General features: G+C 53.9%; 2 protein-coding genes across 5 annotated transcripts in view; both read left to right on the top strand.

The window, feature by feature from the left end:
• Positions 1-8,859, top strand: part of SCARA5 (scavenger receptor class A member 5) — a gene marked incomplete at both ends in the record, with an annotated part of 35,646 nt that extends 26,787 nt beyond the window's left edge. For 2 of the 4 annotated variants that reach the window (XM_080341165.1, XM_080341166.1), the window contains 3 exons: positions 440-487; positions 5,815-6,009; positions 8,723-8,859. In XM_080341165.1, the coding sequence (XP_080197291.1) occupies positions 440-487; positions 5,815-6,009; positions 8,723-8,859 (380 nt within the window). Of the gene's footprint in view, positions 1-439; positions 488-5,793; positions 6,010-8,722 lie in introns of all 4 variants that reach the window. The other 2 variants (XM_080341163.1, XM_080341164.1) reach the window with 2 other exon arrangements.
• A 2,736-nt stretch (positions 8,860-11,595) lies between these two features.
• Positions 11,596-17,568, top strand: PBK (PDZ binding kinase; the record flags this gene model as incomplete). Its single annotated transcript, XM_080342877.1, has 7 exons — positions 11,596-11,641; positions 11,738-11,828; positions 13,449-13,591; positions 14,704-14,873; positions 15,381-15,510; positions 16,673-16,849; positions 17,363-17,568. The coding sequence occupies 7 exons, from the start codon at positions 11,596-11,598 to the stop codon at positions 17,566-17,568; spliced, it is 963 nt and encodes a 320-aa protein (XP_080199003.1).
• Positions 17,569-17,698: the final 130 nt, after the last annotated feature.

Here is a 17,698-nt window from a genome sequence, read left to right as displayed (position 1 = left end):
GCACCCCAGGAGAATTTTGAGGGTGTTCTCCATCCTTTCCCTGCACCCCAAACCGAGGGTATTGTAGAGTCCAGACCAAGGGGTACCCAGGGCAGGGTCCCCCCTGCAGATACAGGGGTGAGGAACCACTTTGAAGCTCAATCCCCGGAGCCTGGGGAGCCGCTGGTGCCGCGCAGGATAAACCCGCGCAAAGCCGCGTTTTCCCAGGGCCAGGTTGGTTTTGCTTTTCAAAGCATCATCCAGAACCTGGAGGGGTGAGAAGGTCCCATTGCCAAGCAGAATGTCTGGGGGGGTCAGGAGAGGGGATGACAAGTCATTTGCTGCTTCGTGCCTCAGTTTCCCCAAACTGATCAAGCCTTCCAAGAGCTGCCGACACCTCAGAGCAGGATATCTGGGAAAAAGCTGATTTTTAACAAGATTTACGGCTTTCTTTTCCCAGGTGACCGTGGCCCAAAGGGAGAGAAGGGGGACCGAGGTGGTAGCACAGGTAAGCGCTCTATCACGGTCATCTCCCCGGTGCTTTGGGTATGCTTTTGGTGGTGTTATGTGGGGCAACGGCTCCTGCAAATAGGGCAGGAAAGCTGCTGGACGAGGCTACTGAGCCCTGAGCTTGGCTTTTCCTCCTTGAGCAAGAAGGAACCGGCGCAACCGAGAGGTGGGAGGGATGCCGGACCAAGGATGCTCGAGGAGGGTGGTGGTGACGTTAAGGCAGAGCCAAGCAGGGGGAAGCACCTTGTTCTGCAGCCCCAGGTGTGTGGAGCCCCGGACCGGGATGGTGGGGCTGACCCTCCTGCTGGCCTGGGGTCATCCCTCCTTGGGGACATTCATTCTGCCTCCTTGGGGACATCCCTCCATGGGGACATCCCTCCTACCTCCCTGAGGACATCCTTTCTGCCACCCCAGGGACATCCCTCGTGCCTCCATGGGGACATCCCTCCTGGCCCTCCAGAGTCATTCTTCCCTGGGGACATCTCTCCTACCTCCTTGGGGACATCCCTCCCGCCACCCCAGGGACATCTCTCCTGCCTCAGATGCCCACACAGATGCCCAAAGCCAGCTGGGGCGATCTGCTCCCTGTGTTTTCCAGGAGATAAAGAGGGTGAAGCTCAATCATAGAATCATTTTGGTTGGGAAAGACCTTTAAGATCATCGAGTCCAACAATAACCCACCCCTGGCACTGCCCCATGTCCTGAGAACCTCATGTCCGTCTGTCCAACTCTCCAGGGCTGGTGACTCCAGCACTGCCCTGGGCAGCCTGTTCCAATGCCCCACAGCCCTTTGGGGAAGAAATTGTTCCCCACATCCAACCTCAACCTCCCCTGGCGCAACTTGAGGCCGTTTCCTCTGCTCCTGGTGCTTGTTCCTGGGGAGCAGAGCCCGACCCCCCTGGCTCCAAGTTCCTTTCAGGCAGGTCAGAGAGCAAAGAAATGCCAGGGAACAAGCCCAGGGCTCGATTCTGCCCACCCTTATGGCTGTGCTGGGCAGGGACCTCGTCCCTGAGACCCCTGGAGATGCTGATGGTTTCCTCCAAGCTTTGGACATCCCTTCTGGGGACAACCCTCCTGCCTGTCCAGGGTGTCTCTTCTTGGGGACATCCCTTCTGCCACCCCAGGGACATCCCTTCTTGGGGACATCCCTCCTGCCTCTCCAGGGTCATCCTCCCTTGGGGATGACCCTCCTGCCAGCCTGGGGTCATCCCTTCTTGGGGACATTCCTTCTGCCTCCTCGAGGACATCCCTTCATGGGGACGTCACTCCTTGGGGACATCCCTCCATGGGGACATCCCTCCTACCTCCCTGAGGACATCCTTTCTGCCACCCCAGGGACATCCCTCCTGCCTCTCCAGAGTCATTCCTCCTTGGGGACATCTCTTCTACCTCCTTGGTGACGTCCCTCCTGCCACCCCAGGGACATCTCACCTGCCTCAGGTGCCCACACAGGGTCTCCAGGTCCCCGCCACCAGCCACCATGACACCCAAAGGGTGCCAAGCACAAGCAAGGACGTGGTGGGGCCATAAGGGGAGCAGGGGGCCCTGCGGTGGGACGCACCTGCACCCCAAGAGGGACCCAGCACCCTCATCCCCTCCAGCCACTGTTGGTGAGCGAACACGACCAGTTCCTATTTGCAAAGTCCGAATGACGGGGAATATCACTGTTTCCTGCGATAGACGTACCCCACATCCACCCCCTGGAAACGTGATGTTTGCATCCAGAGGCCCAATCCAAAGGGAGCAGAGCAGGGGCAGCAGGAGAGGGAGGTGGGGTCCAGGGAACAGGGGCAGATGGTCTCCATCATGGGGGGAGACGATATCTCAACCCAGCTGCAAAGCATCAGGCCCCGTTTTTTCGGCCACTGGGAGTCATTTCTCCTCTTCAGCCTTTCCTTGTGTGTTTTGCTGGATTTTGGGGGCCGAGCAGGGGGGAAGCCAAGGGGTTTGGGAGGATTTGCTGCAGCAAAAACCAAATGCACACGCCCAGGATGAGGAAGAAACGGTGGTTTGGGGGGTTTAGTGGGTATGTTGGAGCAGGATGGAGCCGGGAGATGCAGGCAGGGGTGCTGCAGGCAGGGGTGCTGCAGGCAGGGGTGCTGCAGGCAGGGGTGGGATCGGAAACCCTGATCCTGGGCAAAGCTTCTGCAGCACAAGGATGTGGACAACCCGCTTTGGTCCCCGAGCAGCTCCTGATGGCTCCACTGGCTCCCGGGGGTCAGGACACGAGTGCAGCCCCCACTGCAGCTCTTGAAGGGTCCCCAGGGGCTGTGGGCTCAAAACAGCCCCAGGCTGGGCTGGGATCAGCTGAGTTGGGACTATCTGAGCTGGGATCAGCTAGACTGGGATCAGCTGGGTTGGGACTGTCTGAGCTGGGATCAGCTAGGCTGGGATCAGCTGGGTTGGGACTATCTGAGCTGGGATCAGTTAGGCTGGGATCAGCTGGGTTGGGACTATCTGAGCTGGGATCAGCTAGGCTGGGATCAGCTGGGCAGGGACTATCTGAGCTGGGATCAGCTGGGTTGGGACTATTGAGCTGGAATCAGCTGGGTTGGGACTATCTGAGCTGGGATCAGCTAGGCTGGGATCAGCTGGGCAGGAACTATCTGAGCTGGGATCAGCTGGGTTGGGACTATCTGGGCTGGAATCAGCTGGGTTGGGACTATCTGGGCTGGTCTGCAGGGCTGTTACGGGCAGCTGATACTGGTTTGTGAGGAGACTTCTGGAGTTTATGAGCTTTTACGAGCCCTCTAAGCAATGCTCGTTAGAGGCTAAGCGGAAGGGCTGAGCTCTGAGAGTTAATTAGCAGCCCTCACCCTGCTGATTAATGGGAACATGCTGGTAGTGCCTGGATCCCTGCCCTCATTCCACATCTCTTCTCCTCCTTGGGGATGTGGTGATGAGCATCTAGTGAAGAGACGGGACAAGGATGGACTCACGAGGAGGAATGAGGATGTTGGGTGAGCAACTGGTTTGGGTTGGAGATATGGAATGGGACCTGGGTTGTTGGTCACCTGCCTGCTCTCCTGGCACCAGGGAATGTGGGTGGCTTTGGACACAGAGCTAGATGGACATTAGATAGGATCTTGGGAACAATTTCTTCCCCAAAGGGCTGTGGGGCATTGGAACAGGCTGCCCAGGGCAGTGCTGGAGTCACCATCCCTGGAGAGTTGGACAGACGGACATGAGGTTCTCAGGACATGGGGCAGGGACAGGGGTGGGGAATGGTTGAATTTGATCTTAAGAGTCTTTTGCAACCAAAACGATTCTGTGATATCCCACCACCACGAGGTTAAAGCAAAAGCAGGACCAATGTCAGATGTTTCCCAGCTCTTCATGGCTCCCTCTGCAATGGTCACCACTTGGTGTGGAGACCCTTGGTTTCACCCCTTGAGAAGTTGCCACGGTCCATGCACGGGCAAAATCACAGCAGATCAGGAGGTTTTGTTCCTGTTTGCACTGCTGGGCCGTTGGTGGTGGTTGTGCTGGTTTTTTGGGGATGGAAGTAGAATGCAACCCCCCGACCCCATTTCCACTGGGGACCAGCCTTGGGCATGGAGGATGAGCTGATGGGCGTCAAGGAGGAGGCTTCGCTGTGCCTGGAAACGCTGCTTCATGCAGCAATCCAACCCCAGTTATCTTCTCATTCGAGAAGTGATGTCAGTGAGCATTTCCAACGGGAACGTGTGTTTTGATAGGGGAAAGAAAAGAAAACAAACCAACACCCTGGCTTTGAGAAAACCTCTTTAAATACAGATCTCTGAGCAGCTGCAATCCAAGCTTGGCTGGGGGGGCCCAGCCCCACCCGTGGCCGCCGTCCCAGCCTGCGGTGACTCACGGAGCCCAGCTGCCCGACAGCCATTTTCTCCATTTGACCCCTTTTCCATCCCAAATAATGGGATTTGTGGCATGTTCCTTTTGCCGGGTTTCCTTGGCTAGGGGTGGAAGGAAGAACTGCTGTGGGTTGGATTTGGTGCTGAGCTCCTCGGTCATTGCCCCAGCAGATAAACCAGCACCCCCTGTGCTTCTCCCTGGGTGACCATGCTGGTCCCACGCAGCGGGAGGGTGGTGATGGGGGCAGGAGGACACATTGTCTCCCACCACCCCAGTTCGGCTTTTGGACCCATTGGAGCTTCCCCACAAGCACCAAGTCAGGGTCCAACTGGGCAGCGTGGACTTGGTCCTTGTTCTCCAGGCTGCAAACGCAGAATCCCAGAGTGTCAGGGGTTGGAGGGACCTGTAAAGCTCATCCAGTGCAATCCCCCCATGGAGCAGGAACACCCAGATGAGGTTACACAGGAAGGTGTCCAGGCGGGTTGGAATGTCTGCACAGAAGGAGTCTCCACAATCCCCCCGGCAGCCTGTTCCAGTGTTCTGACACCCGTACTGAGAAGAAGTTTCTTTTCTAATTTAAGTGGAACCTCTTGTGTTCCAGTTTGTACCCATCACCCCTTGTCCTACCGTTGGTTGTCACCAGCAGAGCCTGGCTCCATCCTCCTGACACTGCCCCTTTCCATCTTGATCCCCATGTGTGAGTCCCCCCTCAGTGTCCTCTTGTCCAGCTCCAGAGCCCCAGCTCCCTCAGCCTTTCCTCACACGGGAGATGCTCCACTCCCTGCAGCATCTTCGTTGCCCTGTGCCTCCCAATCACTCGAGATTCCCTTTCTAGTCCCTTTTGGAAATGCTTTGTGCCCCAGTTTTGTTGGCATCGTCCTCCTCCTGCCTGGTTGCTCAGATCTCCCTCCTCATCGCCAGCCTGAGCTGTGTCCCTTTGGTCTCACCTTGGTGGCTCTGGGACTGGGTTTAGCTGGTTCCTGCCCTCCCTGCAGCAGTTCTAGGCTGTGAGCAGGTTTCCCATCTTGGCGTGACCACTGCAAGGCTCATCCTCCCCCAGCTAAATAGGGACAAGGGGCAATGGGTGCAAACTGGAACACAGGAGGTTCCACTGAAAGAGGAGAAGCAACTTGTTGGGGTGAGGGTGGCAGAGCCTGGCCCAGGCTGCCCAGGGGGTTGTGGAGTCTCCTTCTGTGCAGACATTCCAACCCGCCTGGACACCTTCCTGTGTAACCTCATCTGGGTGTTCCTGCTCCAGGGGGGGATTGCACTGGATGGGCTTTCCAGGGCCCTTCAACCCCTGACATGCTGGGGTTCTGTGACAACCCTGGGTCCCTTCCAGCACGGTACGTGATGGTGCTGAGATGTCCTCAGGTCTCCTGGAGGTGCGTCACCCTGTGCTTTCCTCAGTTGAGGCCACGGGAGGTGGGCAAGAGCAGGACTCAGAGGTGCCACCGCAATCCCTCTGACTTCGTTCTGTGTCCCCAGCAGCCACCGCCGAGGAGGGGACGGTCCGGCTGGTGAACGGCTCCGGCTCCCACGAGGGACGGGTGGAGGTTTTCTACGACCGGCGCTGGGGCACAGTGTGCGACGACGGCTGGGACAAGAAGGACGGGGACGTGGTGTGCCGGATGCTGGGCTTCCGAGGCGCCGAGGAGGTGTACCGCATGGCCCGCTTCGGCCAAGGTAGGACCCTGCACCCCTCCCCACCTCATCCACCATCATCACCCAAAAATCAACCCAGAAATGAGCCTGGAGGCATCCAGCGTGTCCCCAACAAGGACAGGGGATGTGGTGGCCCCAGAGTCACAGAATCCCAGAGTGTCAGGGGTTGAAGGGCCCTGGAAAGCTCATCCAGTGCAATCCCCCCATGGAGCAGGAACACCCAGATGAGGTTACACAGGAAGGTGTCCAGGCGGGTTGGAATGTCTGCACAGAAGGAGACTCCACAACCCCCTGGGCAGCCTGTTCCAGGCTCTGACACCCTCACCCCAACAAGTTGCTTCTCCTCTTTCAGTGGAACCTCGTGTGTTCCAGTTTGCACCCATTGCCCCTTGTCCTGTCCCTGGTTGTCACCAGCAGAGCCTGGCTCCATCCTCCTGACACTGCCCCTTTCCATATTGATCCCCAGGAATGAGTCCCCCCTCAGTGTCCTCTTGTCCAGCTCCAGAGCCCCAGCTCCCTCAGCCTTTCCTCACACGGGAGATGCTCCACTCCCTGCAGCATCTTGGTGGCTGCGCTGGACTCTCTGCAGCAGTTCCCTGTCCTGCTGGAACCGAGGGGCCAGAAGCTCCATTCCGGTTCAGCACCAGTTTATTCAGCACATCCAGCCAAATATTTTGGCGCTGGCTCACGGGGCCGCGTGCGAGGTCACCGCTGGCGCTGGCCCAGGTGGCCCGTCCCGTCCCCGTGCTGACTCAGCGCTGCGGGACCATCCCCAGGCTTGTTGTTTTTGAATGAACGCTTCGGGTTTTCCAGCCGGATGTGATTTTTGAGATCTATTTTCTTTTTAGGATAACAAAAGAAAAAGAAAAAAAGGAAAAGCTTTTAAAAACAGAGGGGAACTGTCAGGAACACTTTGGCGGGCGGAGGGGCGGCCTTTGGCCCCAAACCGTTGGGGTGGGGTGAACTGATGATCTTGAGTGTCTCTTCAAAACAAAATGATTCTATGACCCTGCCCAGAGCAGCTCCCTTTCCACTTGGGCTCTTGAGCTCCTTGGGTTGTTTTCTCCCCAGCTGCTCGGGGCTGCCGAGGAGACGATGGGTCCCAAAAGCACCTGATGCCCACCATGGCCATCATCTGGACAGGAACGTGTCCGGTGGGCAGAAGGGCTGAGGGAGCTGGGACTCTGGAGCTGGACAAGAGGACACTGAGGGGGGACTCATTGCTGGGGATCAAGATGGAAAGGGGCAGTGTCAGGAGGATGGAGCCAGGCTCTGCTGGTGACAACCAGGGACAGGACAAGGGGCAATGGGTGCAAACTGGAACACAGGAGGTTCCACTGAAAGAGGAGAAGCAACTTGTTGGGGTGAGGGTGGCAGAGCCTGCACCACTCAGCTTGGTGGCAACTGTGAACTTGCTGCGGCTGCTCTCGATCCCACTGTGTCATTGATGAAGATATTAATTAGTCTTGGTCACAGTGGGTCCCTTGATGGACATCCCACCTAATTGTGAATAGTGACCTTGGATAGAAGTGACCCACTTTATTTTATACATATATTTTATTTTTATATATATATAAGCATATATAAATATATATATGTGTGTGTTTAATATATATAATATGTTATATAGACACATAATATATTATGTATGATATGTATGAAATGTAACATGTTATGTAGTATATAAGTTATATGTTACATATTATATATATATAAAAATAACATATATGTATAAAATTAATACACTTTATACTACATAAATATACACTTTATAGTACATAATATCATATAAAATATATACTACATAATATGTTGCATTTCATACCTCATACATAATATGTAATGTATACTACGTAATATGTTACATATCATACATAATATATAATATCTACTATGTAATGTTACATTTCATATATATCATACATAATATATACCACATAATGTGTTACATATTATGTAGTATATATGTTATGTATTATATATGAAAATAATATATATGTATAAAATGAACTTAATATATGTTACCAAAAAGAGAGATGATACAATAATGACAGGGTGATTTTCATAAGGGGCGAAGCCCTTTGTTCAAGGGCTTGCATGATTTTCGCTTTGTCCCTGTGACACGTGTTCCCTTGGTCACAGGGGATGCGCCGGGACACCGGTGCCCATACTGGTACCGGTGCCCATCCCATTGCCCATACTGGTACCGGTGCCCATCTCAGTGCCCATACTGGTACTAGTGCCCATCCCAGTATCAGTGCCCACCCCAGTGCCCATACTGGGACCGGTGCCCATACTGGTACCAGTGCCCATCTCAGTGCCCATACTGGTACTGGTGGCCATACTGGTACCGGTGCCCACCCCAGTGCCCATACTGGTACCGGTGCCCACCCCAGTGCCCATACCGGGACCAGTGCCCATACCGGTACCAGTGTCCATCCCAGTGCCCATACCGGTACCAGTGCCCATCCCAGTGCCCATACTGGTACTGGTTCCCATCCCAGTGCCCATACTGGTACCAGTGTCCATACCAGTACCAGTGCCCACCACAGTGCCCATACTTGTACCAGTGCCCACACCAGTGCCCATACTGGTACCAGTGCCCATACTGGTACCGGTGCCCACCGCAGTGCCCATACTGGTACCGGTGCCCACTACAATGCCCATACTGGTACCAGTGCCCATACTGGTTCCAGTTTGGCTGCCGGTGTCCCCAGCGTGTCCCCGTTCGCAGGCACCGGCAGGATCTGGATGGACGACGTCTCGTGCACGGGCTCGGAGCAGAGTCTCCAGCACTGCAGCTTCTCCGGCTGGGGCAGGACCAACTGCGGGCACGCCGAGGACGCCGGCGTCAAGTGCCTGGCGCCCTGAGGGGACGGCACCCCCAAATCTGCCCGGGGGGTTCGCTCCGTCCGCGCCACTCTCAGCCGAGCTTCCCAAAGTGGTTTGGTTCTTAGAGAAATAAATGCTTTTTTATTATTCTCTACCGTGCTGGTGCAGCCGTTTTCGGGCGGGGGCAAAGAGCGATGGGGATTTGGGGGGTCCTGGGGGGACATAAATACACAGCCTGGCTGTGGGTTGGCCCTGGTTCGGAAAGCCCCTGCGTGGGGGGTACGGAGCACCCTGGGGTGTCTAAGCTCCCCAAACCCACCCAACGAGACACCCCATGAGGGCTTGAGGATCCCCCAGAGACCCCCAAAAGGGCTTGGGACCCCCCCAAAGAGCTTGAGGGCTTGGGGACCCCGCCGAACCCCAGAGACACCCCCCTCATGGTCTAGAGGCTCAAGAGCGAGCCCCACAAGGAGGTGGCAATGCTATGGAGACCCCCCCCAAGGGCTTGGAGACCCCATAGAGACCCTCCCCCAAGGGCTTAGGGAACCCGTAGACACCCCTACAAGGGCTTGGGGACCTCATAGAGAGCCCCCCCAAGGGCTTAGGGAACTCATGCAGCCCCCCCCCCCCCCCCCCCAAAAGCCTTGGGGATCCCTCAGGGCCCCCCCAAAGCCTTGGTGACCCGTGTGACCCCTCCAGAGCCCCGTGGACCTCCCTCGGGTGCCCCCGAATCCTTGGGAACACCCAGGGGACCCTCCAAAAACACTTGGGGGCCCTTTAACCCCCCCCAAACTTCCTCTCAGAGCCTAGGGACACCCTCAGACCCACTCCAAGCCCCGCCCAGCCCCATAGGTCCCGCCCCTCGGGCTGCCCCCGCCCCCTGGACTTGCCCCGCCCCCTTATGCTGATCACTCTCCTTTGGGCTGGCCTCGCCCCCTGGGCTGGCCCCGCCCCCTTATGCTGATCACTCCCCTTTGGGCTGGCCCCGCCCCCTGGACTGATCCCGCCCCCTTATGCTGATCACGCCCCTTCGGTCTGGCCCCGCCCTCTGGACTGATCCCGCCCCCTTATGCTGATCACGCCCCTTCGCTCTGGCCACGCCCCCTGAACTGCCCCCGCCCCTTATGCTGATCACTCCCCTTTGGGCTGGCCCCGCCCCCTGAACTGGCCCCGCCCCCTTATGCTGATCACGCCCCTTTGGGATGGCCCCGCCCCCTTGTCTGATCCCGCCCCTTATGATGGCCCCGCCCCCTGGGCTGGCCCCGCCCCTCCGCGTTCCGCCGCGTTTGTCCGCGCGGGGTCGCCGTAGCGGGGGGTTGGTTCCGATTTCCCGCGCGCGGGATTCAAGCGGCGGCGACCGGTAACGGCCCCGGGACGGGGACACGGGGAACACGGGAACCCCAGAGACCCCAGAGCCGTCCGGGGAACAGGGCGGGGGACACCGAGGAGGGGAAGGAGCGGGGTCGGGGTGCCAGGTGCGGGTTGGGTTGATCTCCGTATGGGATTTGTTGGGTGTGTTTGTTGTTGTTGTTTTAATTCGATTTATTTTACTTATTTAGTTGATGTTTCATTTTATTTATTTGTTTTATGATTTAATTTATTCATTTTTTGTTTTACTTCATTTGCTGTTTCAGTTTGTTTATTTGATGTTTCATTTTCTTTATTTTTTGAGCTTTTGTTCTGGTTTTTTATTTTACGTTTTTATTTTACTTATTTACTGATGTTTTATTTTCTTTATTTTTCGATGTTCTTGTTTGCGTTTTTATGTGATTTTATTATTTGCCTTTTAATGATTTTATTATTTGCATTTTTATGGTTTTTTTAATTTGCATTTTAATTTCTCTTCATTTTTATGTTTTTTTAATTTGCATTTTAATTTCTCTTCATTTTTATCTTTTTTATTATTTCCTTTTTTATGTTTTATATTATTTGCTCTTTTATTATTTTGTTTTTTATTTTATTTTTTATTATTTTATTATTTATTTCATTTTATTAATTTTTTTCCCTTTTTTTGGATTTTAAATGAACTTTAGCTCTTATTTTTACCTTTTAATTTGACCCCGGATTTAATTGACTTCTTAGCTTCCCATTTGGTTTTTATTTCATTGTTACTTTTTCCTATTATTTTTAATTTAAAATTTTTATTTAATTATATTGTGTTTTCATTATTTATTTCTTTCCCCTTTTACTTTTCTTTCCCCACTTTTACTCTTTTCTTTCCCCACTTTTACTTTTTTCTTCCCCCACTTTTACTTTTCTTTTCCCACTTTTACTTTTCTTTTCCCACTTTTACTTTACTTTTCTCTCCCCACTTTTACTTTTCTCTCCCCACTTTTACTTTTCTCTCCCCACTTTTACTTTTCTCTCCCCACTTTTACTTTTCTCTCTCCACTTTTACTTTTCTCTCCCCACTTTTACTTTTCTCTCCCCACTTTTACTTTTACTTTCCACTTCTTTATTACTTTAATTTTTTAAAATTATTTTAACCTCTTGATTTTTTTTTTAATATTTTTTTTCCTTTCGACCCCATTTTCATGTTGAATGATTTTCTATATTTCGTTTGGCTGCCATTTCAGGTCATTTTCTTGGGGTATTTTTTTGGTTGTTGTTTTTCACGGTTTGGTTTTGATTTTTTTGAGGGGGTTTGGGGGTTTCTAGTCGTTTTTTGTTCAGTTTTTCAGTGTTTTTTTGATTTTATGGTATTGAACGTCCCGCCGTGCTGCCCATAGGGCCCCATAGGCTGCAGGTGACCCCGGCTCCTTCTGCTCCACCACCATGGAAACCTTGAGGTCCCCCAACCCGGCCGAGAGGGACAAACCCGGTGAGTCTGTCTGGTTTTGTTGTGTTTCTAATATATATATTTATATATATATTAATATTTATATTTATTTGGGTGTTTTGTTGTCTGTTTTTTTAGCCGGGGGCCCAGTTTCCATCACCATCCCGGCCTCTCCCTTCATGCAGAAGTTGGGATACGGCACCGGGGTCAACGTCTACTTGATGAAAAGGTGCGTGTGCGAACGCAGGTGGGGCTGGGAACAGTGCTGAGCGCTGGTTTTCCTCCAGAACCATAGAAATCATTGAATCACAGGTGGTTTGGGTTGAAGAGACCGTTAAATCTCCCCCAGTGGCCCCTGCCATGAGCAGGGACATCTGCACCAGCTCAGGCTGCTCAGAGCCCCGTCCAGCCTGGCCTGGGATGTCTCCAGGGATGGTTCAGCCACCACCTCTCTGGCCAACCTGGGCCAGGCTCTCACCACCCTCAGCACAAACTATTTCTGCATCATGTCATGCCTGAATCTCCCTCCTTAGCAGTATAGGGGAAAGGGACCTGGGGGTCCTGGGGACAGCAGGGTGACCATGAGCCAGCACTGGGCCCTTGTGGCCAGGAAGCCAATGGGACCTGGGGTGGGTTAGAAGGGGGTGGTCAGTAGGTCAGAGAGGTTCTCCTGCCCCTCTGCTCTGCCCTGGGGAGACCACACCTGGAATCTTGTGTCCAGTTGTGGCCCCTCAGTTCCAGCAGGACAGGGAACTGCTGCAGAGAGTCCAGCGCAGCCACCAAGATGCTGCAGGGAGTGGAGCATCTCCCGTGTGAGGAAAGGCTGAGGGAGCTGGGGCTCTGGAGCTGGACAAGAGGACACTGAGGGGGGACTCATTGCTGGGGATCAAGATGGAAAGGGGCAGTGTCAGGAGGATGGAGCCAGGCTCTGCTGGTGACAACCAGGGACAGGACAAGGGGCAATGGGTGCAAACTGGAACACAGGAGGTTCCGCTGGAAGAGGAGAAGCAACTTGTTGGGGTGAGGGTGGCAGAGCCTGGCCCAGGCTGCCCAGGGGGTTGTGGAGTCTCCTTCTGTGCAGACATTCCAACCCGCCTGGACACCTTCCTGTGTAACCTCATCTGGGTGTTCCTGCTCCATGGGGGGGTTGCACTGGATGAGCTTTCCAGGGCCCTTCCAACCCCTGACACTCCGGGATTCTGTGAGACTTGTCCCAGCTCCATCAGCCCACACAGGGCAGGAACAGGACTCTTTAGAAGCACATCTTCCTTCAGCTTCCACCCCAGGAGCTCACTGCATGCAGAGCTGTGAGACAGATACAGGCGGCACCTCTGCAAGAGCCACCAACATCTGCCCGCAGAGCGACGGCATCTTCCAGAGCTGGACACGGGCCTGTGGCCGCGTCCCAGCTCCTGGTGGCCAGTGTGGCCACATCTCAGTCAACACCCCGCACCAGCATGACATGGGGGGGGCCACAGCTTGGGGCCCCCAGCTGTGCCCGGGAAGGCGCCGTGTCCTTTGGCTGGGCTCTTCCTGCTCCTCCTGACCACAAGGCATTTTGAGGCAGAAAAGCCATGTTTGGCAATTATTCATCCTCTCACCACCCTCAGCACAAACAGTTTCTTCCTTATGTCCAGCCTGAATGTCTCTGCTTCAGTTTCAAACCGTGTGTTATTATGCACCTCTACCATGTGCACATGAGCAAATCTTAGTTTATTTTAGCATTATTCTTTATTAATTCCACCAAACGAAGTCAGACACTCTCCAGAGTGGCTCCTTGGTGACCCATCTGTGCTTTAACCCCGGTGGTGCCTGCAATTCTGAGTGGTGTGTGTGTTTTCCCCCGCAGGTCTCCCCGCGGTTTGTCTCGCTCCCCTTGGGCCGTGAAGAAGATCAACCCGCAATGCAACACGAAGCAGCAAAGCGTCTACCAGCAGCGCCTGAACGACGAGGCCAAGGTCCTGAAAAACCTGCAGCACCCCAACATCGTGGGTGAGTTTCCAGCACGGCTTGTGTTGCTTTAGTTGCGAATGACGTTGTTGGAGCTGGTTTTCAAAACTGGCCCCGGTTGGGTGGAGAGGTGGTGGATGAACCATCCCTGGACACATCCCAGGTTGTGATAAAATCATAGAATCATTTTGGCTGGAAAAGACCCTCGAGATCATTGAGTCCAACCATAACCCAGCCCTGGCATTAAACCATGTCCCTGAGAACCTGTCTAAATGCCTTTTAAACCCCTCCAGGGATGGTGACTCCAGCACTGCCCTGGGCAGCCTGTTCCAATGCCCCACAGCCCTTTGGGGAAGAAATTGTTCCCCACATCCAATAACAAGAACAATAAGAAGATCCAATAATAAGAACAATAAGAAGGTCCAATAACAAGGCTCCAGATCCCCCTGCTGCCCCTTTGTGTGTGACAATCAGGCTCTGTCACGCTCTTGGCTCTACAATAGGAATGTTTTGAGAAGGTGCTTTAGTCTGTGTTTAACTTTGCTCTTGTGTGAAATCCCTCCTGCAGGAACAGCAGCTTTGTTTGACTTCATCCTGTTGTTTGTGCTTTAAAGTGCCTGGTTGAGGTCACTTGTGTTCAAAAGGCTGCGTGCAAAGAACGTTGTTTGTACCCCTAAAGCGGCATCTGTCGCTTCTGGCAGGAATTTAAGAGCCAGGAGAGTCTTGATCCTTCACATTGCGAACATTTCAGTGCTTTTGTCTGTAAAAGGTGCCGTAAATCATTTACAGGGTGAGAGTTCTGCTATGTGGTTACGCAAGGCTTTGCCATTTCTAACCCCACCTGAGAACTGTTTGTGGATGGGAGTAAAACCTGGAGGAAAAAGGATGGGCCGGCCCCTGTGACACTGCAGTTTGACTTATTGGATGTCACCTCATCCTCTGTGTGCCTCCTGCTTTTTGTATTGGGGGATGTCGCTGCCACTGATCTGCTTCTCCATCCTATAAAAATCAGGGTAAAGGTCCTTGCCCCGGTACGGGGTGTGAAGCTGAGCTGGAAAGCACCTGCATAGCAGCTCCCAATGCTCCATCAGGCTGGAAAACGCACAGAAAGGCTCATGTCCGCTTCGACTCTAACGCATAATCTCTGTTGGAAGGTTACCGGGCGTTCACCGAGGCCAACGACGGCAGCATGTGTCTGGCCATGGAGTACGGAGGAGAGAAATCCCTCTACGACTTAATCGAAGAGCGAAGCGGGGATGCCCTGGGCCCTTTCCCGGCTGCCACCATCTTCAAAGTGGCCTTGAGCATGGCGAGGGGGCTGAAGGTGCGTTTGGCCTTAACCGGGGCTGCTCTGGAACTGTGCACACTGGGGGATAACGGAATGTGGTGTGTGAGGCGGCGGGTGCAGAGCAGATGCTGCGACGCTTCGTATAAAGCCTCGGTGGGCTCTTTTTTACCAAGGTGCTGTACAGACTTAGCGCAAACCAAGCCCTGAAGCTTCAATGAGCTTGTTTTTAGGGGAAAAAGGGAGAAAACGGAGCCTCAGTGCTGCTGTGGAGCTCCAGGGATCAAACAGACGGGTCCTTGGCCCATGTGTTGCACTCACACTCAAGTGTTTGGTGCTAGAGGCAGTTTAGTAGAAAGCAACCATAAGCCTCCAAAATTAGGCTGGGGGAACAACCTGCCCTGTGTTTTGTACACGTTACGGATAGTTGGTTTTAAGGCTAAATATGTTAAATATTAAGAAGTTGGTGCTTTGTTGTCCAAATCCGACGGCTCCTCCCGCCTCGCCGTAGCTGTGGCTGCGTTAACGGCCTCTCTCTGCCCTCAGTACCTTCACAACGACAAGAAGCTGCTCCACGGAGACATCAAATCTTCCAATGTCGTTGTTAAAGGGGATTTTGAAGCCGTCAAGATCTGTGACGTGGGAATGTCGCTGCCCCTGGATGAGAACATGACCGGTAGGTCGAGGGGGAAGGACCCGAATCCTCGGTGCATTTACCTGGGAGGGAAGGACCGACGGGTGGTTTGCAGCAGCATCTCTGGGCGGTCCAGCGTTAATTTTCCAGCCCTTGACGTCTGTCTCGCGCCCTCCACGCTCATACAGACAGAATTGCCGGGATGCTCGCGTTGAGAGTCTCGAATCTTTCATGGGGCTGGAAGGAAGCACGAGCCAAACGCGTTACAAACGAGAAGCAGATGCCTAACGGCGTCGCGGCTTGGCTGCCAACAGCGAGAAGGGGTTTGGGTTAATCACAAGAATGCCTTTTCACGCAGTGCTTGGGCCTGCCACAGCCTCGTAATTTATCAAGCTGCTCCATTACATTTTTATTAGTAGCTGTTGCCTTTTATAAGGAGCGAGAGAGCTGGAGGCAGCACCCCAGTGTAATCTCCCGAAGAGGAGTGTGGTTAAAATATCAGGTTTTGGGCTGGTTGAACAGCAAGAATTCCTCTCCACCCAGCCTGGAGTTTGGCTTTGCCTCCTTGTCTTGAGGAGACAACGCGCACCCACCGGGGTGATGGTGTTGGGTCCATGTGGCAGCCAAGGATTAAAGCCCAACAGCGTGGAGGGATTTTGGAATTCACTTCTTGATCAGACACGTGAAAGAAGTTTGAGCAGCCGAGATCTTTCCCCAGCTCGGGGATCTGCAGGGGAAATGCGGCACCTGGCTTTGGGGAGTCAGGGATAAAAGGGATCCAGTTGGAGCTGGTGCTTCGTTCATCGTTACTTCAGCTCTCTGAGGCTGATTAAGATCAAGGAGGTATTAAATTGAACAGAGTGGTTTGGGCTGGTGTAAAGAAAACAGAGGGAGTGTGGGTGGAGGTTTTGGTGCCTCACGAGGAGCAGGGTTGGGGCAGCTTCGTCCCCTGGCTTGTCTGGGGACAGAGATGTGTCCTGTGAGGGTGCGCTGGGCAAGGGCCACAGGTGGGTAAAATGCAGGTAACACCCCCTGTCCATCACGGGGTGCTTAGAGGGGGCTGAGCGCAGAGCGCAGCTCCGGCCTTCGGTTCTTCACGCTCTGCGTGACCTCGGACACTTTGCCACAAAAAATCTCACTGCGACGGTGTCTTGGTGGCTTTGAAAGTCCCAGCGGGCACCGGAGCTGCGTTGTTTCCTTCCAGTGAGCGAGCCGGAGCTGTGTTACGTGGGCACTGAGCCCTGGAAGCCCAAGGAGGCTCTGCAGGACGACGGCGTGATCACCGACAAGGCCGACATCTTTGCTTTCGGGCTGACGCTGTGGGAGATGATGACCCTCTCCGTGCCTCACGTCAACCTGCGCTGTGACCCTGACGATGAAGGTTTGTTTCTCCGCTGAGCAATTTCTGCTCCTAGAAACGCTTTCCTCCCTCGGGGGGATCGATGTGTACAGCTGCAGCTCTGGGGGGGTGCTGAGTCAATACCATCAAAATGACACAGCCAGAAAAGCCTGAAATGATGCGGTGTTGAAATGATGCACCAAAATATTGAAGGCGGCTGAATCTTTTAGGAAGAAGCGAAAGCGGGGATGCTGTGAATGCGGCTGTGAAACACCCGCTCACCTCTGACAAAGCACAGGGGAAGGCTGGAGTTGCTCCAGGGATTTGTCACAGAATCATCGTGGTTGGAAATGACCTTTAAGATCATTGAGTCCAACCATAACCAACCCCAGCACTGCCTGCTTGTTCTTGGGGAGCAGAGCCCGACCCCCCTGGCTCCAAGCTCCTTTCAGGCAGTTCAGAGATCAGAAGGTCTCCCCTCAGCTCCTGTTCTCCAGCTGAACCCCCAGGTCCCTCACACTCGTGCCCCAACCCCTTTTTCACCTTCTCACCCAGATAACTCTTTTGACGAGGACTCCTTTGACGAAGAAGCGTTTTACGCGGCGCTGGGAACGCGTCCTGCTCTCAACGTGGACGAGCTGGACCCATCCTACCAGCGCATGATTGATCTCTTCTCTGTCTGCACCAACGAGGAGCCCAAGCAACGCCCATCAGCTGCGCTCATCGTGGAAGCCCTGGAGGCCAGCGCGGCCCAGGATTAACAGCACTCGAGCTCGGGGATCGCCGCTTTCTCCTCTTGAACTCCTCCAATTAGGAGAACATTGGAAGTCCACAGAGAAACAAGCTCAAAGAGCAGCAGTTCACACCTTTTATTGAGCAGGCAGCCCCCCA

This window comes from Nesoenas mayeri (assembly GCF_963082525.1).
Source record: "Nesoenas mayeri genome assembly, chromosome: 3".
NCBI classification, from domain to species: domain Eukaryota; kingdom Metazoa; phylum Chordata; class Aves; order Columbiformes; family Columbidae; genus Nesoenas; species Nesoenas mayeri.
Note: the sequence above shows the minus strand (reverse complement) of the source record. Positions and strands in the feature narration are given on the sequence as shown.